This window comes from Tenrec ecaudatus, chromosome 17 (genome assembly GCF_050624435.1).
Source record: "Tenrec ecaudatus isolate mTenEca1 chromosome 17, mTenEca1.hap1, whole genome shotgun sequence".
NCBI lineage: Eukaryota > Metazoa > Chordata > Mammalia > Afrosoricida > Tenrecidae > Tenrec > Tenrec ecaudatus.
Window position 1 is genome coordinate 21,599,501 of NC_134546.1, and position 26,583 is coordinate 21,626,083.

General features: G+C 45.2%; 1 protein-coding gene across 1 annotated transcript; it reads left to right on the forward strand.

Annotated features, from left to right (window-relative positions):
* The first annotated feature begins 11,283 nt into the window (after window positions 1–11,283).
* YPEL5 (yippee like 5) lies at window positions 11,284–26,000 on the forward strand. Its single transcript, XM_075535374.1, has 3 exons — window positions 11,284–11,419; window positions 22,772–22,936; window positions 24,058–26,000. The coding sequence occupies exons 2-3, from the start codon at window positions 22,796–22,798 to the stop codon at window positions 24,280–24,282; spliced, it is 366 nt and encodes a 121-aa protein (XP_075391489.1). The 5' UTR covers window positions 11,284–11,419; window positions 22,772–22,795; the 3' UTR covers window positions 24,283–26,000.
* The last annotated feature ends 583 nt before the right edge of the window (window positions 26,001–26,583 follow it).

The following is a 26,583-nucleotide window of genomic DNA, read 5'->3' on the forward strand; positions in this document are numbered from 1 at the left end:
CACAACCAGATTGCTAATAATTATATATATATTTATAGAGATAGATAGTAATACAAGAAATGAACAGTTAAATTATAAAGCTGTACAAATGGCTCAGTGCAACTCACTCCTGAGAGACATTTGTGAGACACTGGCAGTCCTTCACATCTTGAGGGCCTCCAGGTAGTCCTCTGTACAGCAATTCAGGCTATCCGGGCACAGGCAGCAAACAGCAAGGCAAGTCACCAACGGTCAGTCAGGTCACCAATAGTCAGTCAGGTCACCAACAATCAGTCAGGTCACCAACAGTCAGTCAGGTCACCAACAGTCAGTCAGGTCACCAACAGTCAGTCCCCAGCTCAAGAGACGTAAATTCCAATTGTGTGGCGAAGCAGGTCTTGAAGGAACCTCAAATTACAGTGACAGAGTCCACAGGTTAGGTGTCCCACAGGTAGTGCAGCTTACAAACTGAGGCACAGAAAAAGCAAGGAAGCCACACACTGGTCTGATGATCAAAGAGCGAGAGACAAGAAAGGTGAGGCTCGCGCGGAGCCATTTATCTCTCCGCTCTTCAATTAATCCCACAAGTGTTTATCAGCCAGGCTGGCACAATAAACTACTTCACCTTTTTCTAGGGTCTAGTTTCTCTTGATAATATGTCCAACGTCCTTGAGGAGTAAGTAGCACATAGTAAATGCATGCAAATTCTAGCTATATTTTTTACTATTGTGATTGTGATTTACTTGGTAGCATAAAGAGAATTACTTCATGAAGATCAGAGCTAACTAAATACTTTTCATTACTTTTGGGGCTTGAAAAATAATAATCCTCATGTATTGATTAACTATAAAAATCTTTCTCATAATTTTACATAGGTCACTCAAAAAGAGGATAAAGCAAAAAGGAATCCCACCACAGGTCAAAAATGTGCTGTGAGCTGCCTTCCAGTTCATCAATATCACTTAAAATTTGAGATTTCAGTCTGATATTAGCTCATATATCCAACACCCGTCTATAAGTTCCTCTGCAGAATCAAGCAGCACATAAATGACACTGAATGCAGAAAGATCACAGGCCAGTGGGTGGAAAGTCTTGTGGATCCAGTCATGGTGGAAGCAACTCAGTGCTGGCAGGGGTCTCCATGGGGCCCCTCCAGCTCAAGGGCTCTGTTTCCATCAATGTAGCTCCATGTGACTTGTCAACAGGACTGTCTCACAGGGAAAGAGGGTGTATCTGGCTTCCACTGAGCTATTTATCTCTGTGGCACCTCCATATGAGGTAATCAAGCTGCGACCTGATTAACAGGCTAGACTCCACCCCTTTGCAAGTTGACAGGAGATTAACTGCCATAACACCCTTTCCCAATAAAAACTTTCAGCACAATAAGAATAGAAGGGAAAATTCTTAACATAATTAAGGGCATATATACAAAATTAACAGTCCAATATTCTCAATGGAGAAAATTTTATAGGATGCGTTTTGAAAATAAAAACAAGTCAAGGGTGTCCTTTAATGCCACTCAATTGATATTGTACTGGAAGGCCTAGCGAGGGTAATAAGAAAGGGAACAAAGAGTACCCATATTTCAAAGAGGAAAAAAAAAGCAAATACTTTATTTGCAGGTGACATGACATTATTCATCACCTAGAAACTGATACCTAGCACAAGATCATTAAAAAACTAATAAAAGGATTAAGCAAAGTATGGTCAAATGTTCTTTTAGAAGAACTAATTCAAGACTAGTCCCAAGGAGTTGGAGATTAAAGATGTCTTAAATATCCAAATCTACCAAGAAGCTATTCGACTCCTCTTTGGTATATTCCCTCACTTCCTTGTCCTCTGTGATTTACTGCAATGTCCCAAGAAACTCTTGAGCCTGTGAGGAAATGTCACATGTGGAGGTAGGTGCTGTTCACTCCCAAAGCTGAAGATGAGCCAAATGCACATCCCAGAATCAGAAGCCAGAAATGTCCAAAAATCACTGGAGACTGTCTTGCTTCTACCAAAGTTCATTCAGGAAATAGAGGTCTGGTTTCCAGGTGAGGGCATGTGTGTTCGAACGATGGTCATACCAGTATAGATATGCCATCCAAGGAAAACAAAGGATGGGATCTGAAGTCACATTTTCTACTAAGGTAGAATCAAAGCTATCCCCAAAGAAAACAAAGGGGGTGACTTAGTTCACACTCCCTACTAAGGCCCTGTCTTAATCCGACCCTAGTCCTATCCATTAGTAGAGAATTCTCTCCAAAATGGGATAATACTATAGTGTATAGAGCCCAGAATTATATCTCCCACAAGGAACTATGGCTAGAGGGCAATAATAATTGATATAATTCATGCAGGGTACAAGATCATTATACAGCATTCACAACGAAGACTTTTAAAAAGAAATAAAAAATTAACACCATTTACAATAGCCCCCAAGGGATAAGAGATCACTAGGATTACTCCATACTCATGGACTGGAAGATATAACATTGTAAAAATGTCAATACTACCAAAAGCAATGTAGAGATAAATGCAATACCAATCCAAATCCAAACAAAATTATGTAACAATAGAAAAACTACTCTCCAACTTTATATGGAAGGGAAGGCTAAAAAAAATTGAAGAATAAAATAAGAGACTTCATACTTTGGAATCTTATGTTTACTATACACAGCCAGGTAAACAAAGCCACACAAGTACTGGTTCAATGACAGGCACATTGTTGTTGTTTGGTGCCATCAAATTGACCCATGCCAATCTAATGCACAATGGAATGAAAATAAACCTGGTCCTGCCCCGTCTTCATAATTGTTCCCCTCTGAGTCCATTGTTGAAAGCACAGTATCAATCCATCTCCTTGAAGACCTTCCTCTTTTTCGCTGCCCCTCTACTTTACCAGACATGCTTTCCTTTTTCAGGGACTGGCCTTTCTTGACATGTACAAAGTATGTAAGACGAGTGACCACTTGCCTGCCAGTTTGTGTAGTGGCTTGTGTGTTACTGTGATGGTAGAAGCTATGTCACTGGTATTTCAAATGACAGCAGGATCACCCCCAAGTGAACAAGTTTCAGAGGAGCTTCCAGACTACGAACAGACAATTGAAAAGAATCGGCTGCCCGCTTCTCAGGAAGTAGCCACTGAAAACCTTATACACAGCCCTGAACAACAGGCCCAAGACCAATTGAATAGAATTGAGATGGAAATCTGCAGGGTCAGTGAATTATTTAGTGTGGCTCCTCTAGTCAGTCTCTCATCAAATGACTCCCTTGCATGGGTCTGGTAAGAAGGAGAGGGAAGGTACTGACAGGATACTTCTGTCACTGGGAGGAATTGCAGACAGGATTCCCTGGACTGCCATCCTGCTGTGTATAACAGGAGCCCTCTGAGAGGAAGTAGGAGGGATCTCACTACCAGCAAGAGCCAGGAGTGGAGCGTGTCCTCTGGGCCTGGGATCCCTGCTCAGTGAATCTGCTGAATTCAGATGGCAACTACTGTATCACAGCAACCACAGCAGAACCAGGAGCCAGAACACGGAACAGAAGTACGGACTTCACAACACGAATAAGTGGAGCATTTTTCTGCAGGAGACTGGATTGAGGAGTGCGGTGCCTCCAGGCACTTAATTGAGGAAGTTGGACTTGCTGCCCTACAGAAGTGGAGCCTTTGGGCTGAGGCTTCCGGGAGTGGGGAGCCTCTGGCACTTAATTCTGGGAGCTGGGTTTGCTGACCCGAGGAGCTTGTGCTGAATGTTTACAGGTTGAGGCTTACAGCAGAGTGGTATGCCCCCTGGTAATTTATTAGCAGACCTGAAACTTTGTAACATATCCTGCTAAATAACTACTCTGAGCATTTCTCACAGGCGTTACAAACTTGATACCCTTCATAAACCCTTTAATCCTGAATTATGCCTGAGTTTCTGAGTAGCCATCCCAGTGAATATTAGAACCCAAGCAAGGTAAAACAGAGACTGGAGATGAGTAATAGAACATTAAGCACCTCAAAATTGAAAGAAGGTGGAAAGAATACACTATTCGACAATCATTTCAAGAGACAGCATATGATATATAAGCAATGTATATGATACATAACCAATGGTACTGAAGGTATTAGCCAAAAACAAAGCTCTAGGAATCAATGGGGTACCAGCTGAAATATTTCAATAAATTGATGAAGCACTGGAAGCACTCACTCTTTTATACCAAGAAATTTGGAAGACAGCTACTTGGCCAACTGTAAGAGATCTATGTTTGTACCCATTCCAAAGATAGCTGCCCAACACAATATTGAAATTATAGAACCATATTATTCATATTACATGTGAGTAAAATTTTACTGAAGATCATCCAACAATGGTTGTGCTAGCTTTCTGGATTGGGGTACCTCGGGTATTGCTTCGCAGCGCTGAAAGAATTCACGTGATAGAAGCACTTTTGTAATCCACGTGAGTTTTTATGAAGGAAGGGGAAAGTTTCAGGTATTACAGTCTCAAAAAGGTACACGCTATTTCTGGAAAGTGTTTCAGGCCACACGTGGAAAGAATTCAGGAACAGGAGCCCCAAGCCCACAATTGTGGCACCATGAAACCCCAAGCGATCCCCAGCAGGCCTCCCAATCTCTACCTGCAGCATGCAGCTGAACAAAGTGGCCTTCCTGCGGCCTGTGGCCAGCTGGAGAGGCGTGGTTGAAGGTATTGGCTAATCCTATTGGCTGCATTTAAGAGCACCTGGATGATGTCATGGGCCTAGGCCTAGTCTGTGCACCCAGGTGGATCTCCAACCTCCTTGTGTCTGAGCATGCTCAGTTTGGATCTTTCCCATAGGCGTCTAACGGTTGCCTGATTTCTTCCAAACCCTGTGTTGTGTCATGCACAGCTGTTTGTTCAGCGCAGGCATTAGGTAAGACAACCCCTTTGTTCCGAATCCAATGACCTGCCATTGCATCAGTACATTAACAGAGCTGCTAGAGACAGGCTGAATCCAGAAGAGAACCGGGATATCATTCCCAATGTCAGATGGACCTTGACTGAAAACAGAATAGAGGAAAGATGCGTAGTTGTGTTTTCTTGGTTACACCAAGGCATTCAACTGTGCAAACCATAACAAAGTATTGATATCCTTGGGAAAAATGGCAATTCCAGGACATTTCATGGTGCACATGGGGAACCCTGTCCATGGGTCAAAAGGCGGTTATTTGAACAGAACACAGGTAACACTACATGGCTTAAAATTAGGAAAGGTTGTTGGAAATAGAGACCTGGGAAGAGAGTGTACAAGGGGGTGCCCCCAAAACACTGGTTTTTCCAAAGCTATGTATTTAAATATTTTTTTTCGAAACAACCTTATCACTTTCAAAGTACACTCCATTACATTTAATGAATTTGTCACATCTGCGACCCCATTCTTGGAAGCATTTTTCAAACTCACCTGTTTAGATAGCTGACAGCACCTTCCTCGCTTTTTTCGTCATCTCTTCTTTGTCCTCAAATCGCTGTCCTTTCTTGTTCCTCTTCATTCTGGGGGAAAAATGAAGTCTCATGGAGCAAGGTCAGGCAAGATGGTTGAGGAAAGAGAAGCATGCTGTTTCTTGCCCAAAACTGGCGCACTGAGATGGCTGGGTGACCAGGTGCCTTGCCATGGTGGCAAAACCAGTCCGTCTGCCACAAATTAGGCCTTTTTTGTTGCACATTGTCCTGCAATCTTTTCAGAACCTCTAAATAGAAAACTTAAGAGTCTGACCTGATCGGACGAAATCCAAATGCACGACCAGTCAACATTTTCGTCCATTTGGGAAGTTGACGGACATCCAGAATGAGGTTTGTCATCAGTCAACATTTCACCTTTTTTGAAACAAGAAAACCACTGGTGCCCTTGAGTTTTCCCATAACATTGTCCTTTTAAGCTGTGTTCAACATCACAACAATTTCTGTGGCATTTTTCCCAAGAAACAAATTTCACAGTCATATACTGTTCTATTAAATTGGCCACCATCACAAAAAACAAGGTAAGCAAAACTGCTGTTAGATCTCTCTGGAGATAGAGTTGCACCTCAGTCCTTGGCTCCGTGCAAGAAAGAATTCATGCCGAAGCTCATGATCCAAGTGAGTTTAATGAGAGTTAGAAGAAGTTTCAGGTTTTACATGGCACCCATAGGATTCCTCCTAACCATGCAGCCTGGCAGAGATTTGCTTGGCGTCACGCAAAGATCTCTTTCCCTGCGACTCTATGTTAGATCTCTCCCAAGTTCTCTTTTGTTTTTTCCTCCTGGGCTCCTGCCTTTTCAAGAATTCCACAGGGAGGCGTGGTGGATGACCCAGATTGACCCCATTGTCTGAATTGAATTCACCTGGCCCAGGCAGGCTGATCCAGGTTTAACGCCCACCCATGCCCACCTGCGGGAAACCTGGGCCTCTGAGCATGTGCATTGCGCTGCCCTTTGTTCTCGTGCTTGGCTCTCTGGGCATGCGTTAATGGACATCCCATCCCTGCACTATCTGACTAACGCTGCTTTTATGAAAAAATTCACTGTGACCAGAGAGAACCTTCCCAGGTGATGGCACTAGGTGCACTAACTCAGAGTGAGTTGCTTGATGCTCACCTAGCAGGGGAGAATGTGTACTAGGAAAGCTCTGCTGCGCCCAGTGCAGTTACGTTTTTTGGGGTTTTTTTGGGGGGCGGGATACGTGGACAACTTCTCTACACTCATAATTAAGAGTCTGGGAGACAGACTCTGGTGGAGGGAGGCCTTCACATTCCTGAGTTGCAGATGAATCCCAGTCACATTCTCCTAACTAAGGTTATTCCCCACAATGTCCCCGTAATAATGCCCATTTTAAGCTGCTGCTTGCAAGCACATGGTACTGTAAGCTTGAAGGTCAACTGCCTGGCTGTGTGCCATCAAGAGTGACCAGACCACCCCACCCTAAGTACGGCCCACTCCCTTCTGATAAGGATCATAGATTGTTCTCCTGGAGAAGAACTAAGGGAAACCTGAGGTCAAGCCAGCTCAGAGACAACCAAGGTTAACTCTAAAACATTTAACTCTAGAACAAACCCATCTTGTTAGGTATGTACCTTTCTGTTACATGTATGTCTCTAACACATCCCCTTCCCATTACGTATGTATATGATGTGGCTTCAGTCTCTCTCTCTGGGGTGAGCTCATTCCTGGTCTGATGTTTGTTTAATTTACCCTTCAACTACACAATTACTACTTAGAACCCATTTGGTTGTAGAGGCTGTTCCCCCACAAAATCAGGGTTGCATCCCCTCACCATACTTATTCAACCTGCATGCTGAACAAATGATCAGATAAACTGGATTATACGATGAATTTATTATTGAGATTGGAAGAAGGCTTATTAACAACCTGTGATATGCAGATGACACAACCTTGCCTGCTAAAAGTGAGGACTTGAAGCCCTTGCTGATAAATATCAGGGGTTTCAGCCTTCAAAATGGATTACAATTCAATGTAACGAAAACCAAAACCTTCACAACTGGACCAATAGGTAACATCATAGTTAATGGGGAAAAGACTGAACTTGTTACAGATTTCATCTTGTTTGGATCCACAATCACTGTTCCTGGAAGGAGTCGTCAAGTGATCAAAGGACACATTTCATTGGGTACATCAGCTGCACAAGACCTCTTTAAAGTGTTGAAAAGCAAGAAAATAAAGTGCTAAAAAGCAAGAATGTGACTTTGAGGACTAAGGTATGCCTGGCCCTTTCAATCACCTCATATGCACGTGAAAAGTTGGGCACAGAATAAACAAAACTGAAGAATGCGAGTACACGTTGGTGGAGAATAAGGAAAGTACCGTGGGCTGTCAAGAGAACAAACACATCTGTCTTGACTTTAAGTCAAAAGGTTCATAGAAGCAAGGCTGGTGAGACTTCATCTATTTTGGACATGTTATCAGGAGACACTAACGTTTCTAGAGTGGGTAATCCCTTGGTTCTTGGCTTCACACGATGAAAGAATTCACACAGAAGCCTTTATGCAATCCAAGTGGGTTTTTATGAGGACAGGACAAGTTTCAGATTATATAGTCTCAAAGGGCACACGCTGTTTCTGGGAAGTGCCCAGCCACATGAAGGCCAAGCTGGTGTTCACAACTGGGCACAAACAACCACGTAGAAGAGAGTACCCACATGTGTGAAACTTGGGGGAATCCTGGGAAGACAGAAGCCCAAGAACCCCAGAGGCTAAAAGTATGTGGGTCCAGTAGGCCTGGAGTGGGTGCATGTGCGTGCCCACACAGGAGAGAGAGACCCTCACCCTCTGACCTGCCTCTGACCAGGAGCACAGTAAAAGAGAGTGACCCTTCTTCCTGCAGCCAGGAGATCTCAAGCCTCTGGCTGGGGAGGCCAGGTTGATGACATTTGTTGGCCCCATTGGCTGTGTTAAGCCCACCTGGACGAGGTCATGAGTCCAGGCCTAGTTTGGACTTCACAGGTGTACCTCCCAGCTGGTTCGGGAGCTTGATTATGATCGGGATTTTTCATAGGCGTGCCTGAGTTCTTCCCAACCTCCTTTCTAGGGGTCTTGGTAGGCATGGGAGGGACAACTTCCCTGTCCCTGAATCTAGCTACCTAGCAAGACCAGTCCCTGGAAAAGGGCATCATGCTTGCTAAAGTGAGAAAGCAGCCAAAATTTTTAAAAAGAAAGACCTTCCGCAAGATAGATTGATACGGTGGCTGCATCAATGGACTCCCACATAAAAACGTGTGTTTGTGTCCTGGTGCAAGACCAGGTAATGTTCCAGTCTGTTGTCCGTAAGATGCTGTCGCTCAGAATGGACTGGATGGCAGCTAACAACAACAACACCACCACCACAGGTGGCTGATCTCCAATGGGTCAATGTCCAACAAGATGAAACAGTCTTTTTAAACAAATGGTCCTGACAAACATGTATCAGCATATGCAGAACACGAATTGGATTTCGTACCTCACAAATGCACACCATTACCTCAGAGCAGATCAAAGACCTAAATGTTAGACCTACATTCCAGTAAGAAAACATAGGGTCAAAATTAGGAGGCCTAATTTTCAGCATAAACTAACAGATAAAACTCAAAATTAACAAACAGAAGAGAAGTTAGATAACCGGGACTTTGGTGAAAATGAAACATTTGCACTCAACAGACTGTATCCCAGGAGTAAAAAGAACCTAAGATGGAGGGAGAAATCCTTGGCAAGGCCATATCTGCTAAAGGTCTAATTTCTACAATTTATATGAAGCTTTACTTATTCAACAGCAAAAAGACAAACAATCCAATTTTAAAACGGGCAAAGGACATGAATAGACTCTTCACCAAAGAGGACATTCAAACAGTCAACAAAATGTATAAAGACATGCTCTTGATCAGTAACTATTCCAAAGCCGAACTCCCTGTCACTGAGTAAACTGAACTCATAGCAATCATGTGGGACCGAGTAGAGTTGCCCTTGGAGATTTCTGAGGTGGTACATTTTTACCGGAGGAAAGGCTCACCTTTCTCCTGAAGAATGGCTGGTGGGTTTGAACAGCTGACCTTGTGGTTAGCAGCCTATTGGGTCACCCACTATGCACTCCATCAGAGCTGCTCATTAGCCATAAACCAAAGCAACAACAAAACACCCACTGACATGAGTCAATTCTGACTCAGAGAGAGCGACTCCACATGGCAGGGTAGAACTGGCAGACAGATCGGTGTCCAACACTGTGACTCTTTAGGGGAGTAGAAAGCTTTATCTGTCTCCAGCCATTAGCCAAGAGAAAGCTGCACATTGAAATTACAATGAGACACCAAGGCACCCCTCTAAAGATGGCAATCACCAAAACAGGAAACACATGCTGGCGGGGCGCTGGTGTTTACTTCTAACACTTCCTCAAAGATCTGCACGCTCCAATTCCACATTCAAACAGCAGTTGGGACAGCCTGTAAGGGCTTGAGGTACTAGTTCTACTAGGAGTGACTGTCCCATGAGTTGCACTTACAAGTTATCCTTTCTGGGTGGTAATAGGTCGCTTTCTCTGCCTGCTTCTCTCTCCTTCAAAATAAAAGTTCACATGCAGGGACACTGGGGCCTATGACCTACGTAGGGTGTTTTATCCCACCCCAAGCCTCTTAGGCTAAGGGGTTAACCGCATCAGATCGCTTAACTTCAGGTCAGAATCTTGGTCAGTCGCGTTTTCACACCGTTAGGGGGTGATAAGCCAGTTCAATACATGACAAGGGTTAAACTCACTGCTTGAGTCAACGCTGACAGAGCCACAGAGCAACTCTAGAGGTCTGGATGGAACTGTCGCTGTGAGTTTCTAGAGGTAACTCTTCATGCGAGTAGAAAGCCTCACTTTCTCCCAAGACAAGAATTAAGGGAACAGATATGTTTTCTTCTACAAGCAAGTCACCTACCGCGCAGCCTGCGCATCTCCATTTTATAAGGCTGAATTTCTTCATCCTCTTGGGATTCTACGCATTGGGCATTGGGCTGTTAACTTGAGGCCAGCAGTTCCAAATCACTAGCTTTTTATTCCCTTGTTGCAGCCTTGAAGACCCTCAGGGGCAGCTCTACTCTGAGCTATTAGGAAGCGGAGTTGGCCTGCACAGGATAGCAGTGAGTTTCTTGAGTTGTCAATAAAGTTGGGTACACTTGAAAACATTCCCTTTTCCAAACAAGCTCTTCAGGAGTTCCTATGTCTTCAAGTGTCAGGAGGCTTGGGAGCTTGGAAGTAACTCTGTTTAAAGGGGTGGCAAAGGAGGTAGTGGCCTCAAAAAATTATATGGTGAATTTCATTAGGCACTTGCTTTGTTTAGGAAAAAACAGCTTATTTTCATTTGTCATAACTCGCTCCGACCGGGCCTCGGGAAACTAGGCCTGGGACGCCACCTGATAACGCTAATGACGCCATAAGTCTCCCAGCGGCCACAATTAGCAAGGTGGAACTTCTCCTTTAAGAAGCTGACTCACGTGGATGCTGTGTTGTGTGCGCTCAGCTGGGAAGGGAGTGGATCCTAAGTCTCACCCCATTGGCCCTCTCCGGAGAGGGGGCAGAGATAGCCTCTCTGATTGGATGAAAGGGCCCGAAGGATTTGAGTCAGGGGCGGGGCGAGTTGTAAGGAGCCGAGGCCGAGTCTGCCGCTTCTGGGAGGGGTGGGCCGCGGAGCTGGGGGAGCGTCGGTGGGGGTGGGGAGCGTGAGACAGGGAAGGGGCGGGGCCCGGCGGAAGGGGTTGAGGGCCGGTGGCAGGGGGTGGGGCTTAGACATGAAGGACGTTCTTGGCCAACCGGGAGGCCTGCCTTTAGGAAGGGCGGGGATAAGCTGGGTGATTGACGTTGAGACCCAACCAAGAAGAGGCGGGGCCAAGGCCGGGGCCTGACTAAACCGAGAGACTCCAGTCGCCCGGGGCTTCCTTCCAGCTGAGAGCCGAAAAGGGGGAGCAGCGAGCCTCGCGGTCTCTCAGGGTGAGTACTGCGGCCGACGGCCGAGTCGGGAGGTGGGTGGGAGGCGAAGAGCCACTCTGGCTCTGGCAGCCCCGACGCGCACGGGGATGGGCCCAGGGGCGGGGGCCCCGCGGCAGGAAGTGATTCTTCCTCTCCGCACTCTTCCCGGGGTCCCCGGGAGGCCGCCCCCGCCCCTCTCCGCTGGGCCCCCGGCCCCAGGACCCCAGGCCGACGAGCTGGGGTGTTTCCTCTTTGTGAGGCCCAGGCGCGGCGTCGTCCCGCCCCCGCCGCGCAGCCGGGGTGACCCGCCGGACCGCAGCCGCGACCCCCACTGCCCCCAACCTCGCCGGCGCGGCGCGCTGCCAACGCCGGAGTCCCCCGGAGTCCCGCCCCCAAACACAGCCCCCGGGGCCCCGCGCGTCGCCCCGAGGCCTCCAGCGCCCTCTCGGACTGTTTGGCTGCCACCCCCGCCCCTCCGCAGTGTCTGGCTCCGGCTCGGGGCCCCGGGCTCCGGGGTCCCCGCCCGCGGAGGCCTGCGCTCCCGGTCCCCAGCCCCGCCGCGCCCCCTTGGCCTCGGCCTCGGGTCCCTGCTGGGCAGCGCCCCGGGCTCGCCCCTGGGGGGTGTGTGGGCTCTGGTTTGCAAGGGAAGTCCGCGGCGACTCCGGAGTTGTTTGGCCCGGGGTGGACGCCGTGGCTTTGGCCCTGCCGGAAAAGGAGCCGCCAAGCGGCCTCGGTAGCATTGACCATGGGGTGGAGGGTGGCGGGGAGAGTTTGTCTTCTGTCGCTACCCCTGCCAGGTTAAGGCCCCCGAGCCCCTGCCCTTTGGCTCCCCAGTTGACCCAAATGAGACTGGGAGGACGCCAAGGAGAGGGTCCCGCCGCCCTGACCGAGGGCTTGGTGTGGATGTTGGGGACGGCGATCCGGTGGTCTGGACCGTGGGAGCGGACCCGGACCCCGCGCTTGTCGCCGCCGCCGCCGCTCAGCTGTTTGCTTTGGGGTTTGTTGTCCCCTCCGTGGCCCCCGCGCATGGCGCCCAGGCCCTGCGCGATTCGTTGGCGGGAGTCACGTGGCCGTAATCAGCTGTGGCCAGCCACGGCGCCGGGACGCACCCACCCAGCCAGGGTCCCCAAGTTGTCCCCGCGGGGCTCGGGGAGGGAGCTGGTAGGCGTGCTGTTGCCACCCCCTTTTGCTACTCGCCGCACAGGTCCGAGGACAAATGAATCGTACTAACTGTGAGTTGGAAAATCAAGAGTACTACAAAGACTTGTTTACTCCTGACCCTTGCCACTCCCCCTTTCCGGGGGGTAGGGAGGGGACTTAATTAGCCAGAGGAGGTGTGCCGCCCTTTTATTTTTAAACTTTTTCCGTTTACCAATCCTTGAAGGTAATCAGGGTGTTTATTCCCAATCTCTTGAAATGGAAAACCTGAAGTGAACACAGGCTAAACTTGACCATTTGGAAAGGATCTTTTGTGGAAGCAACTGGGGGAGATAGACTGTTGGCTAAATTGGCATCATCCTTTGTAAGGTTCAGCAGCAGCAGCAGCACTACCAACAAAGAAATTACAAGTATGCCGGGTTTTCAGAGGACATTTATCGTATACCAGGACCGTGTTAGATGCAGAGAATTGCAAAGAAAGCATTTACCTTTTGCTTTGTTTTTGTACCCCCTAAAAGATTACAGTTTAGGGCAACAAATGTACAAATGTGCTCGGCACAATGGATTGTGATAAGAATTGTATGAGCCCCCAATAAAATGATGTTAAAAAAAGATTACAGTTTAGTAGTAAAGTCGTGGGCAGATGAAGTGAGGTTACAATAACAAAGTTAAGTTTTGGTCATTGTTATAAGAATGAATAAATGGGCCCGTGAGTAGGAGTGGATTAGGGAATATTCCAAAGCAGATTGGCTTTGATGAGACCAGATCTCAGAGGTTCTGGGTTACTGGGCAGACTAGCTTCTGAAGAGTACATCTGGACTCTTTACAAATACTGAGAAGGTGGAGCCTGTGGAATTTAGCACATAGGAAATTTCCACACATCCCTCTTACCTCTCTGGGTCCCTCCTGGAAAGCCAGATAGAATTTAGCCCTTGGAGGGGCAGAGGGGGAGGCTGTAAATGTAATCACACCCTGGCCCAGTCTAAGTATAGGCTGTGAGGATGTTTGTTTTTTTATTTTGAAGCTTGCTTATCTCTTGCAACCATCTTACCAGAATATACTGAGATGTGAAGGTATTCCTGACTGTATTTGTGTCCAGAATACTGTTTGTAAATCTCACAGTGCCTGAGTAGTTAGATAATGCATGCTGGTGGGTGCCTTAGTGGTTAAAAGTGCTGGGCTGCTAGCCCAGAGATCAACAGTCCCATCCCACAGCCCCTCCAAGGGAAGATTTACAGCCCCGGGAATCTTGTAGACAGTTCCACTCTAGTTTTGTGTCACAATGAGCTCGAGAGCAAAGGGTTATGCATGTTAATATCAATGCCCTTGGTAATCTGTGTAATAATGTCTGCTTCATGCAGAAACTGAACCTTAACTCTGGCTTGAACTTGTGATTTTGCAATGGAAACTAGGCACTCCATCAGTGAGGTGTTTTTGACTCATGGCATTGCATCACCACTTACTGGCTTTGCCAGAAGGTATGTTTGGGAGATCACCAACTCAGCTCATCCAGCTGACTCATTTATAGACTAGCCTTATTCTTGTGGCGACTAAGTATTACAGAAATACAGTGAATTTTTAAAACAATAAGGCATTAATAATGATGTTGGGGGTGCAAGTCATTCACTTAGCAGTTATTCTGTTCTTGTCAGATGAGCTGATTCCACAACTGCAGTGTCATTTGGCAGCAAAGGGAAGTGGTCAGCTGTTGCCAGAGAATTAACACCATCTCTGATGGCCCTGAAACCTTAGCTTGGTGTAAGACTGGGAAAATGGGAAATTGGCTTTGTGCATTAATCTGTATCACAGTGAACGTGTGGAAGGCAGAACCTGTGTAAGGTGGAAACCTGTTAGAGAAGGAAAATTACCTCGATTGTATCAGGCCAAAGGCAGAAGGTTTTTGAGACCCCGAAAACAGACACTCCTGCCACGTTCTGCTCGCACAGGTCTCAATGCATTTTCCCTTGTAGACTTTCAGAAGAATTTCACTACAAATCTGAAACCAGCCGATGAAATTACTATTGCGAATCAAATGTTCAGTTTCACTCTCTGTAGCCCAGCATGGTTCTGTAGGTTGCTTCCTTTGTTCAGGAAAGAAGACTGAAAACTATTTACAAGCATGTTTTTGCATGTTTCCACTTTATTAGAATCACTCCAAATGGAAACCTTCCCGGAAACAAACATTCCTTCAACACTCCTAGGAGATCCCATGGTGTCTTGATGTTCCTCACCATCTTCTAGGGGGACTGGGCTGATAAACAGTTAAGCTCAAGTCTGTACCAAGTGGGGCTGCAGCTGCATGGGGTTTACTTGGCTGCAGTTATGTAAGCATTTCACCTGCCCTTTAGCTTGCAGCTCTACCCAGGAATGCATATTTGAACCTGAACTTTTCTGTTAGCAGTCAGCACTTAAAAGCTTTTGCCATGCAGGGAATTTAGCCCCATTTCACACCTGGAGTTGTGGGCTGCTCACTGGCTAGGCTGCTAAGCAAAGCTGAGCCACTATGAGTCAGTAGGTGGTGGTGTTCATATGTCAAAAGTGACCAGAGGCGTCTTGTTTTGTGGTGTCTTGGACATAGCCTGGGGGAAGTGTGAACTGGTCATTCTTCCTGTTCCCAAAGCTGCAAATGCCTGTAGTTCTTTTCCAGGCTATTTCAGAACGGGAAGTGCAGGATTCTATTTACCTATTTAGCTTGAAACTGGTTGTGTGTGCTTGGTGACTTGGTGGTTTTATGTTGGGCTGAGATAAGCAAGAGCAGCAGTTTGAAGCTATTTGCTCTGCTGTAAAAATGAGCCTTTCTCTTCTGGTAAAGTGTTACAGTCATAGAAACTCAGAGGCAGGTCTACCCTGCCCTGTAGGGTCACTGTAAGTTGGCATTGACTTGATGGCAGTAAGAGCTTGAAGCTTGAACTGTATTTTATGGGTTAGCACTGTGACTTTTCTCCTGCTTGAAATTTTTGTTGTCTCTAGATTGCTAACCCGCAAGGCTGGCAGTTCAAATCCACCAACTACTCTGCAGAAGAAAGATGAGGCTTGTCTGTGCCTGTAAAGATGTACAGCTTTGAAAACCCTCTGTGAGTTGGTATCAACTTACTGGCAGTGGGTTGGTTTGGAAGTTGGTTAGTTTTTGTTTCATTTTCTTTCTGGCCTTTGTTTTTCTGATTTTTAATAAATGTAGAGGAAGTTCCTGGGTAGTAGAAAATAGTTAAGTGCCCAAGGAGATGCCTAGGGGAAAAATGATCAAGCTCCAAAAACAGCATTGCTCACCTTATGGTTGTGAAGTGCTATTGAGACAGTTCTGGGGCGTACCATTCCCTGTGTGCAGCCCAGTGAGACCCTGCGGGGTCCCTGTGGAGCACCGGGCTAACAGTGATGGGACTCACCTGGGCCCCAAGGTTGGAACAGTGACTGGGCACCAGGTATAGTAGGAGGGGCAAGCGGTGCGATCTATCTAGCATTGCTGTCCTCGTTTTTCATTTACAGTGGACTAAGCACTGTTCTCAGACTGTATTTTCTTATTAATTGCTGTGAATTCTCCCCTTTTACTCCCAAAAACTTAAGTAGAAACTGCGGCTGCCATTTTACAGATGAAGGAGGAGAGGGTACCTGTTCATGTTTCATTCGGTTGTTAGAGGACAGAGTTGGGGTTTGAATCCTTCTAGTCTGGCTTCAGTATGCATGCCCTTAAACACCACACTCTTGCCTCCCTGAGAGCCCTGGTGGCCTAGTGGTTACTCGTTGAGTCCCCACCCAAAGGCCAGTAGTTGGAAACCACCAGTGGCTCTCGAGAGAAAGAGGAGGCTTTCCCTTCCCTGAAGAGTCCCGTCTCAGACCCACAGGGCCATTGAAATGAATCAGAATCCAGTTGACGCCATGAGTTTGAGTCTTGTTTTCCTGAAGTTGATGGTGTGGTTCCCGGCCCCCTCATGTGTTAGGGTAGACCTGTTCCAAAGGATTTTCTTTCCTGCCACCTTTACACAAGCAGAGTCTACTGGGGTTTCTTTCATGGCATCACTGCGGGCGTTCAAGCCACCAACCTGGAGGTTCCTCACATGAGAAAACCAGTGACCCACCCCTGCTGCAGAGTGCATCCAGAGCCCAGCAACCCTGTGGGACAGAGAAGAGCTGCTCTGCCGGTTCCCAAGGCTGCCTCTTTCGCCTCCTAAGTGCTGCTGGTGGTGGCTAACTCCGACCTTGTGCTTAAAAACGAAAGGCCAAGTTAAGCCAGTAACGCCTGGGTCTCCCAAGCCATGAAAACCCTATATGAGTGTATGTTTGTGAAGTTGTTAAAAATGAACAATTTAAAAAAAAGCCTATGGATTATAGTTCTGTTCTGCAGCACAGGGCCACCGTCCCCGCCCACCCCCCAATCAGCTCGATAGTGGCAGATTGTGATTTTCATATTGCCTACAGATCTATTCCTCACCTTCAGGAAAATTTTGTTTCTGGCTATAGTAAAGCCACATTCTTTTATTTAGGAAAGGAAAAAGGACTTAAAGTTGAGGGGGAGGAGGTGTACTAGGGTTTGTGGCATCATTTTGTAAATGGTCATGTACAAGTGGGAGTCAGTTCCCTGTGGCAACATTTCTCCAGCAGTGCAGAACAATACTTGATGTAGCGCAGTTGACAAACAGAGCATCTCTAAACTGCAAGAAGTATTTGGGGTAAGGGGAGGGGGAGGAGGAGGCGGCGGCAGCAGCTGGATATATATTAGCTCTTTATAATTTTTATAGTTCATGTTGAACTAATTACAGAAAGTTAAGGATTTTAGCTAGAAAACTCAGAGAAAATAAATTATATGAAATGGACAGTGTCTTATTGTCCCTATTAACCTCAAACCTGAATGACACTGGAAAAAAAGTTGTGTTTTTCTGGGGAAGAAACAGAAACTTTACAATGGAAATGTTTCCTTTGTCAGAGGTCATTTAAAAAAATCATTTTCTTGGGGGCTTGTACAGTGCTTATCACAATCCATACATACATCCATTGTGTCAAGCACATTTGTACATTTGTTGTCCTCATCATTCTCAAAACATTTGCTTTCTACTTGGCCTTTGGTATCAGCGCCTCATTTTCCCCCTCCCTCCCCGCTCCCCATTCCCTCATAAACCCTTGATAATATATAAATTGTTATTTTGTCCTGTCTTACACATTCGAAGGTAGGGTAGAAGTGGGAACCGAGGACAAGGATCTATATGTAACCTCCTCTCTGGGGGACGGACAACAGAAAAGTGGGTGAAGGGAGACGTCGGACAGAGTTCATTTTAAAGCCAGATCAGCAGACCGTTCCTGTAAAGAGCCACACAGGAAGGGTTTTGGCCACCGACCCCAAGCTGCAATGTCTTTGACTAGAATGTCACCAACCAAATGTTTTTTTTCAAAGGCGGGGCGTGGGGGTATGACTGATTAAAAATTTTTATGGACACTGGAATGTGAGTTTTATATAATATCACAGGTTGCTATGAGTTGGAGTCTCCTTGATGGCAGTGGGTTAAGACACTTAAAGATGTAAAGTATTTTTGTGGGCTGTACAAAATCGGGCAAGCTGGATTTGGCTCACAGGCCCTAGTTTGTACACACCTGCTTTTAAGCACACTCTTTAGCAACAATCCAAAATAGTAAAGAGACAGTAGCATAGTTTGCTTTTTAGTACATATAAAAAAATTAGTTCTATTTGGAAATTATTGACCTGACATCAAACTAGAAAATCAAATAACCCATAATATTTAGTTTTTTTAAAATAATGCGTCTGGAGACTTTGTCCCATGGATTTTTTTGGAAAGAAAATTCCTGGCTGAATGTGTCATAGCTAATTCTGTGCCTTTAAGACCTAAACTGGTAATTGCTTCATCTCCTAGTAAAACAGAAATCCAAATTTTTACATAGTAGCTAAATGTGCTACTTGTAAGGAGAGGAAATTGAAAATAAACCTTTTCATTTGAAAGGTTTAAAAGTAAGACTCACTGCCACCAAATGGATTCCAACTCATAGTGACCCTGTAGGACAGAGTAGACTGCCCCAGCCAGGTTCTGAGATTCTCCACCTTGGGAGTAGAAAGCCTCATCTTTTTCTCTCAACTGCTGACCTCTGGCTAGCAGCCCTACCCGTAACCCACTATGCACCAGGGCTCCTATAAAAAGAGAAAACGTAAGGTTTAACCTGTGAGTTAGGTCTCATTTGTTGATAAATTTGAAATGCCACCTTGTCACCTGTCATAGGCTGTGTTTTTATTGCTGCTGCTGCTAGGCGGTCGACCTCCGACCAGTAGAACCAGACACTACCCAGTCCTGCCCCGTCTTCACAATTGTTACGCTTGAGTCCACTGTTGCGACCACTGTCAGTCCATTGTTAGGGCCTTCTACTTTGTTGCTGCCCCTCCACTTTTACCCAGCATGTTGTCCTCTGCAGGGTCTAGTCTCTCCTGGCAACATGTCCAAAGTACGTGAGACAAAGTCTTCCCCATTCTTGCCTCTAAGGAGCATTCTGGCCATATTTCTTTTAAGACAGATTTGTTTGTTTCTTTGGCAGTCCCAGGTGTTTTCTATATTCGTCACTAGCACCATACATTGTATAGTATACATTTAAATACACTGATTCTTAGTAGGTCTGCCTTATTCAGTGCCTAGTGGTCATGCCCACGAGGCAATTGAAAATACTATGGCATAGATAAGATGCTCCTTAGTGTTCAAAGTAGCATCCTTCCTCTTCAGTATTTTGAAGAGATCTTGTGCAGCAAATTTACCCAGTGCAGTGCGTATTTTGATCTCTTGACTGCTGCTTCCATGAGTATTGATTGTGAGTCCAAACAAGATGAAATCCTGGGTATTAGTCATTTCTCTGTTTAGTTTGATGTTACCTATGTGTCCCGTTGAGGATTTTGGTCTTCTTTACATTAAGTTGTAATCCACACTGAAGGCTGCAATCCTTGATCTTTATCAGCAAGTGAGTGCCTCAAGTCCTCTTCACTTCCAGCAAGCAAGGTGGTATCGGCTGCATATTGTAAGTTTTTCTGTTTTTTAAAAACATTTTATTAGGGGCTCATACAACTCTTACCACAATCCATGCATATACATACATCAATTGTAAAGCACATATGTACATTCTTTGCTCTAATCCCTTTCTTTTTTACATTTTATTAGGGGCTCATACAACTCTTATCACAATCCACACATACATACATCAATTGTATAAAGCACATTCATACATTCTTTGCCCTAATCACTCAAAGCATTTGCTCTCCACTTAAGCCCTCTGCATCAGGTCCTCTTTTTTTCCCCCTCCCTCCCCGCTTGCCCCTCCCTCATGAGCCCTTGATAATCCACAGATTGTTATTTTGTCATATCTTGCCCTATCCGGAGTCTCCCTTCCCAAATTTTTCAGTTTTAAATAAACCTTCCTCCAATGCTGATGGCTGACTTTTTCTTCATGCCATCCAGTTTCTCCTGATGATTTGCTCGGCATATGGATTGGAAAATCTATTCGGAGGATAAGCAACCCTGGCACACGCCTTTCTTGATTCGAAACCATGCCGTTTTCCCTTTATTTTGTTTGCTTAACTGACTCTTGATTCGCGTACAGGTTCCCCATGAGCACAATGAAGGGTTCTGGAATTCCCATTCTTAAGGCTATCCATAGTTTGTTATGATCCACAGAGTCAAATGTCTCAGGACAGTCAATAAAAATACAAGCAAGACATTTTCTGCTTCCAGCCAAGATCCATCTGACATCAGCAATGAGAATCCCTGTTCCACCCCCTCTACTGAGTGGGGCCTGGACCTCGGTGCAGCTCCCTGTCACGGTACTGCTGCAACTGTGTAGGCACTGAAATAAATTCGAGGTCCAAGAATGAGTTCAGCATATATTTATAATCCAGGTCCAGGGAAGACTGATTACATGTTTGCATTCTGTGTCTTAGCTTTTCCCCATAAAGTTATTAAAACTGCATTCTCATTGGTGATAGCTTGTTGATAGTTTTAGTGTAAGCTAGTCCTAGGTAAACAAAACAACAGGTCGAGTTGCTTAACCAAGTGATGTTTTGCTTCTGCTGGCTTCCACTGTGTCCTAGATCTCTTTTAGCAAAGAAAAGCTGTATTTTACATAGAGATGTATGTGCACAGATTAAATATACACACACATGTATATGTAGAGAGCATGAGCTATAAATGGCAACCATAACTAAGAATAGCATAACATAAGGTTCTGCCCAGATATTTTGGCCTTGGTAATGAATCATATAATTGAATCCAGTAAAAATACTTGTGCAAAAGCAAAATATAGACTAAATTTGAAGCAAAGGAAAAAAGGGCTATTAAAACTCTTTACCCCTGTAGGAATGAAGAGCTTTCCTTGCGTCTGGTAGCAGGTAGTCACAGCTGTACACGTGTTATAATTTTGAGCCAAAGATAAAATGATGTAGATGAAGGTAATCTAGTACAATTTTCCCACCAGCCTTCTGTCTGCTGTTACCCCTACATGTGGTTGGAAGACATTGCAAATATATTCAATTTTGAGGGAATAAGCTAGAAAAAATTGAGTCCCAGAATCCTAACTAGAGGCTAAATATTAGTCATCAAAGATAGCAACCTAGGTACTGTATCCTAAGGGGTTGGGGTGGGGCAGTGCTTCCTATAAGACAGTATTTTTATTACTGACTAATTCTAGGGGTGACTGTATATATTCCTAAAGCATCTTGAAAAAGTAATGCTATTGTCTTTAAAGGCTGAATGATAGACATTGATAAACAAGTTTTATTGTTTGTCATTTTGTAAGAATGTGCTAAGAAAATTATCGGTATCTTAAGTCATGTGTAAGCCCAACATTTTTCTCTTTACTGGCTATAAATGATAATTATAGTGTCTGTTTTTAATTCCTCATTAAGCTTCCATGTCAGGTTAAAGGGAAGTCAGGATGATCTTTATGCTAATGACAATTCTAATGACATTACTGCTGCCCAGAGGCCCGGGAAGTTCACAGGTCTAAGGAAGAATGACACATTTTCCTGTTGTAAATTGGTAGTGGATTCTCCTCGGATGTAAGATGATAGTGTCTTCTGTATTGCTGTTTCTTGGTGATTTTGATGGTTATTTTGCCCTACATGCTGTTTTAAAGACATGCGTCTAACAGCATATTTAAAACCCAGAAGCTGATGACCATACCCAGGAATAAATGCTTTTTGAAATGAAAGTTATGGTATATTCTTGTCTGTACCCAGATCTCTCAAAGTACTGTTTAGGAGAATGCAGTGAGTTTAAAGAATTGGATTTATTCTCTCCTCATGTTTGACACACTAAAATGACCATCAGTAGTTTCAGTCGTTTCTCTCCAAGCTTCATTTTTTTAAAAAAAATCATTTTATTGGGGGCTCATACAGCTCTTATCACAGTCCATACATCCATCCATTGTCTCAGGCACATTGCAAGCTTCATTTTTATCAAGTTAGAAAATAAAGGAATGAATGAATGCAATGCACTTCAATGACTTCTCGCCTTACCAAGACAGTCCGTACAAACAAACTGGCCTGTGACAATGGAGCATCTCCTTCCCTGTAGTTGTCCAGTCATCAGGGCTGCTTGACAGCCCGGCGTGGCCACTTGGGGAAGACCCTGGAGGGTGAGGGGAAAACGCCGCCCTGAGTCACTCGACCATCATGCCAGTTCTGAATGCCCTTGAAAGCTGTGTATACTTTGACCAGTTAGTAACCTATTTGGATTGGCCTTGGGGAGTCTGGAGTGGAGGTGATGGAAACAGGAGGATGGTGAAAGAAGCAAACCACTTTGTACAGTTTCCACAGGTACCAGGCTGCCGTTAGGAACGCCCTGTACACTTGTCAGTGCTCCTTTACCACCGTCTCCTCACCAGCCAGGCGACCCTGCTCTTGCTTTCACGTGTCCCGACCTCCACTCATCTTCGCAACAAGACCAGATAGTAGTATCTTTTTAGTTTAGTTTCGCCTTAGCTCCCGATCATCCCACCCGTACCCAACATTCTTCCCTCAGATGACGCGTGTTCAGAGTGCACCTTACTTACCGAGTGCCTGCACCATGCCTCACGGTCGAAAGCGGGTCCCTAGCTACGTTGCGTGTTCAGAGCGTGAACTTCGGCTCCCTTTGCCCAGGTCAGCTGCTGTCGCGCATGTGAGCCCTGCAAAGCACAGCAGTCCGCACAGCCTTCACTTTAATGGTAATGCATTTCTGTCCTTTTTCCACTTGCCGCCAGGTGTTCAGAACGTTCACTACAAAAATGGGCCGAATTTTCCTTGACCACATCGGTGGGACCCGTCTGTTCTCCTGTGCAAACTGCGATACCATCCTCACCAACCGCTCAGAGCTCATCTCCACGCGGTTCACGGGCGCCACTGGCCGCGCCTTTCTTTTTAACAAGGTGGGTGAGAGCCGACTTCAGCTCCTGCCTGGTCCTCGTGAAGAGCTGAAGTCTACAGTGATTGTTTACTAGTATGTTCGCTGAGGGAGCTTGGGAAAGCATTGCTCCAACGTGGCTTTTACCCTTGAAAGTTAAAAAATGTGCCACCAGATGAAGGACAACCCCCATGGCCTCAGGAAACTGCCCTTGTATGACTTCGGCAGTGGGGTCGGCACACAGGATGGAAATAGGGGCCGGGATGCTCCTTGCCCCTGTCACTGATGTGTGCAGACCCGAGATGGCTGCAGGAGCCACTGTAGGAGGATGTGAACAAGGATCTCCTAACTTCTAGCTTGCATGCATGCTCACCAAGTGTCCTGATTATGATTCGACTCCTGGCCTAGGTTTGCCAACAGGAGCCGTGTTCCCTGAGTTACAGATGAGTGCTCAGCCTGCAGGCTTCTCTGATTTCTGCCTTGCTTTGAAACTGATGTGAGTCTACCCTCTGAACTGATATGTACTTAAGAAATTGAATTGTCAAGTCTTTCAGGCTAAGGATCAGAGCTAATCCAGGTACCTACTCTTAAGAGGCCAGACACACGTCTCCCATGGATCCCTCTATTTTCCACATACAGGTGAACTTCAGTCTTCAGTGCAGAGCAGGATTTAGCACCCGACAGCTGGCAGGCCGCTGCTCTGTAGTGACGTTGATTGGGAGGCAGCTACACCCGTGCTTATGTGTATTGTGGTTTCCTTGCTGCTGAGGTGGAGTTGAATATGTGCAACAAAAATTATATAGCCCTCAGCAGAAAATACTTACTCTTAGGTCCTTCTTAAAACATTAATTCTTACAATAGAGCAATTGGGTCCAAATCTGGTTTCTATGACTTGAAGTAGAAAACAGGTGTTTATGGGATGTCGGAGTGGTGTGGCTGAAGCCGTACACAGTGCTGTACTACATGACCACATTAGCTAGCTATGTTTACCTGTCAAGGAGAAGCTTCTAAAAGTAGCTCGAGGCCCTCAAGATGTGGTAGGTTTGACTAGTGTCACAGTATTCCTCTGTTATTGCACCACACATAATACTGGGCACATGCTTGGCAAGTAACTTACATGCCTTTGCAATTTTCTTCCTGTATTAGGTAGTTAACCTGCAATACAGTGAAGTTCAAGACCGGGTCATGCTCACTGGCCGTCATATGGTGCGAGATGTAAGCTGCAAGAACTGCAATAGCAAACTGGGATGGATCTATGAGTTTGCCACTGAAGACAGCCAGCGTTACAAGGAGGGCCGTGTCATCCTGGAACGGGCTCTTGTTCGAGAGAGTGAGGGCTTTGAGGAGCACGTACCGTCTGATAACTCTTGAAGAAAAAGAGAAATCCCATCTTTTCCCAGGTCTCCTTCACTGAAAACAAAAATCTCCTTACATACACTGTCACCTTAGCATCGGCGTCGGATTCATGAACTGCGGAACAAGAGGTGGTGAGAGTCTAAGAGGGAACCTGCCTTTCTTTTTTTAAAAAAAATTTCCATCCAGCAGCAATGTGTAGAGAGACTATTGTGCAGATGCCATTCACTTGGTTTCCCCTTATGTCGACAGCTTGAGGCAGTATAGTCTTGCCTGCAGCTGCGTAGTGGGCTCAATGAAGACACAATCTGGGTGGTCAGAGTGGAAAACAGCGCATTTGATGTCATTCCTAAAAGGAAAACCGTGTCAAGAGCATGGTTTTAAAACGTCTATTTGGGCTTCATTTTCAATCCTTTTGTGTTAAACTCAGTTACGTCACCTGATTGGCTAGCTTCAGAGAAGAGGTCCGAGTCTGTGACCAGCGCTGAAGGTCCAGTGTTAGTGTGGCCTGTGCTGGCCACTGCGTCACAATCCTGTTGGGGACGCACCCTGGCACAAGCGCCCGTTCTTCCTTGTCCGTCTTGATCATTCCTAGTTCTCACCGCATGCTTGGTGTTCGGATTGGAACGTTTTCCTGAAAGTTGTCCAGGAATCCCTTGGTTGTCTTTTTTTTTTTCACGTAACTTAAGCATAGTAATATAAATAAAGTGATAGATAGTTGGATGTTTTTGGTCCTGTGTTGCCTTTAAAATTACGTTTTAGTAGAAAGGAGTACTTGTAATTTGTGATAAGTAGTGTTTCTTTTCATTTCTAAGTGGACTTGTGTATAAAATATTACTCTGTTGAAAGCACACTGTCTCAATCCACAGTGCTGCATTTAGAGAGCAGTGGAACAGACTGCCAGTATGCCTTCATTCCTACAGAAAGCATTCGCTCTGCCGCATCTGTTTCAAAAGGGGAAACGAAGCAGTTGATGTAAACGCTGCTTTATAAAACATGCGAGCTTGTACCCCTCGGTTTCATATTATGAACATCATAATTTTCATCAAAAGGCTAGCTCTGTCACTAGCACGATGACTTTTCCATTTCTTAGAAGTTCACCTATTGGAGTTCAAACTGTCCTTGGTCCCTGCAAGCAGAAAGGGGTCCATTTTACCTCAGGTGGTTATTTTAGCCCAAGATTTATGACATTCTGAAGATTTAAAATGTAAATGTTTATCCAACCTACTTAGCAGTTCTACTGTTTGTTTCTGGCAGAATACGTGTCATCAGAATCACCTAATTAAATAAATGGACGTGTGAGTGCTCATTGTCTAGGTCGTTTGTCTAGAAAGAGACATTGCTTCCTCTAGTTAGTCCATCTTCCAGTTTTTGATGCTAGAAGTGACTTCTGAGTACAGTTCAGGCAAGTTCTTTGTTTTTTGCCTTTAGCGTAGATTCATAGGCATCTGATTAAGTATGTAGGAGGGAGCTTCAAAAAGTTTATGGGAAAGTTCTATTACCTTTTAATTCTGTTTTTCTATGAACTTGTTGAGACCCCCTCATATAGTACTGCATTTGAGATGTGGACACAAATTCTCCTCCCTTCCCCATTGTCTACATCTTCAAGCATTAAAGGGCAGCGATCATTCCCATCATTTGCATACCAACCTCTGATATATGCAGGTTCCTTGCAGCATGCATTACCTACAGCACTGTGTGCATTTGCTGTCCAATAAAGTATATTTTGTCTTGCATTGGTGCAGTATTGCTACTTACTTTCCACTGAACCGTATCCACTCATCATTTTGTCTTAATCTTTTCCTGTAAGTACAAACATAAATTTGAGGGGCTACAGCCAACTGAGGCTGCCAGTGAATGGGAGAATATTCTGATTGAAATTTTTCACCTGGAGCCAGAATTAACCTCTGAGGATACTTGTACTCAGACACTTACAATTACAGGACATAGGAACAAAGATGTCAGGTTTCTGATGGTGGCTGATACCACAGAGAACCCCTTAATCTAATGCCTACTTTTCCAAAGTATTCCATTTATAAAAAACCATGGAAGATCCAATTAAATTTCAATGCTTTTGTTTTATAAGTTTCAAAGATGAATATTCTGAGTTAAAAAATCTTAATGATTATGAAATTAAAGTCACATTTGGAAGCAACTACTTTAATTCAGGTTCATTTGCACCACGGAACTATCACACTTGAAGCACATCAGTCACGGGTCTGTTTTAAACTGCCTCCTCCTGTAAGGGAATAAGTGATTTAGGAATAGAGCCAGATTAAATTAAGCTAGTACTTTGCACTGATGTGAAATAACTATTAT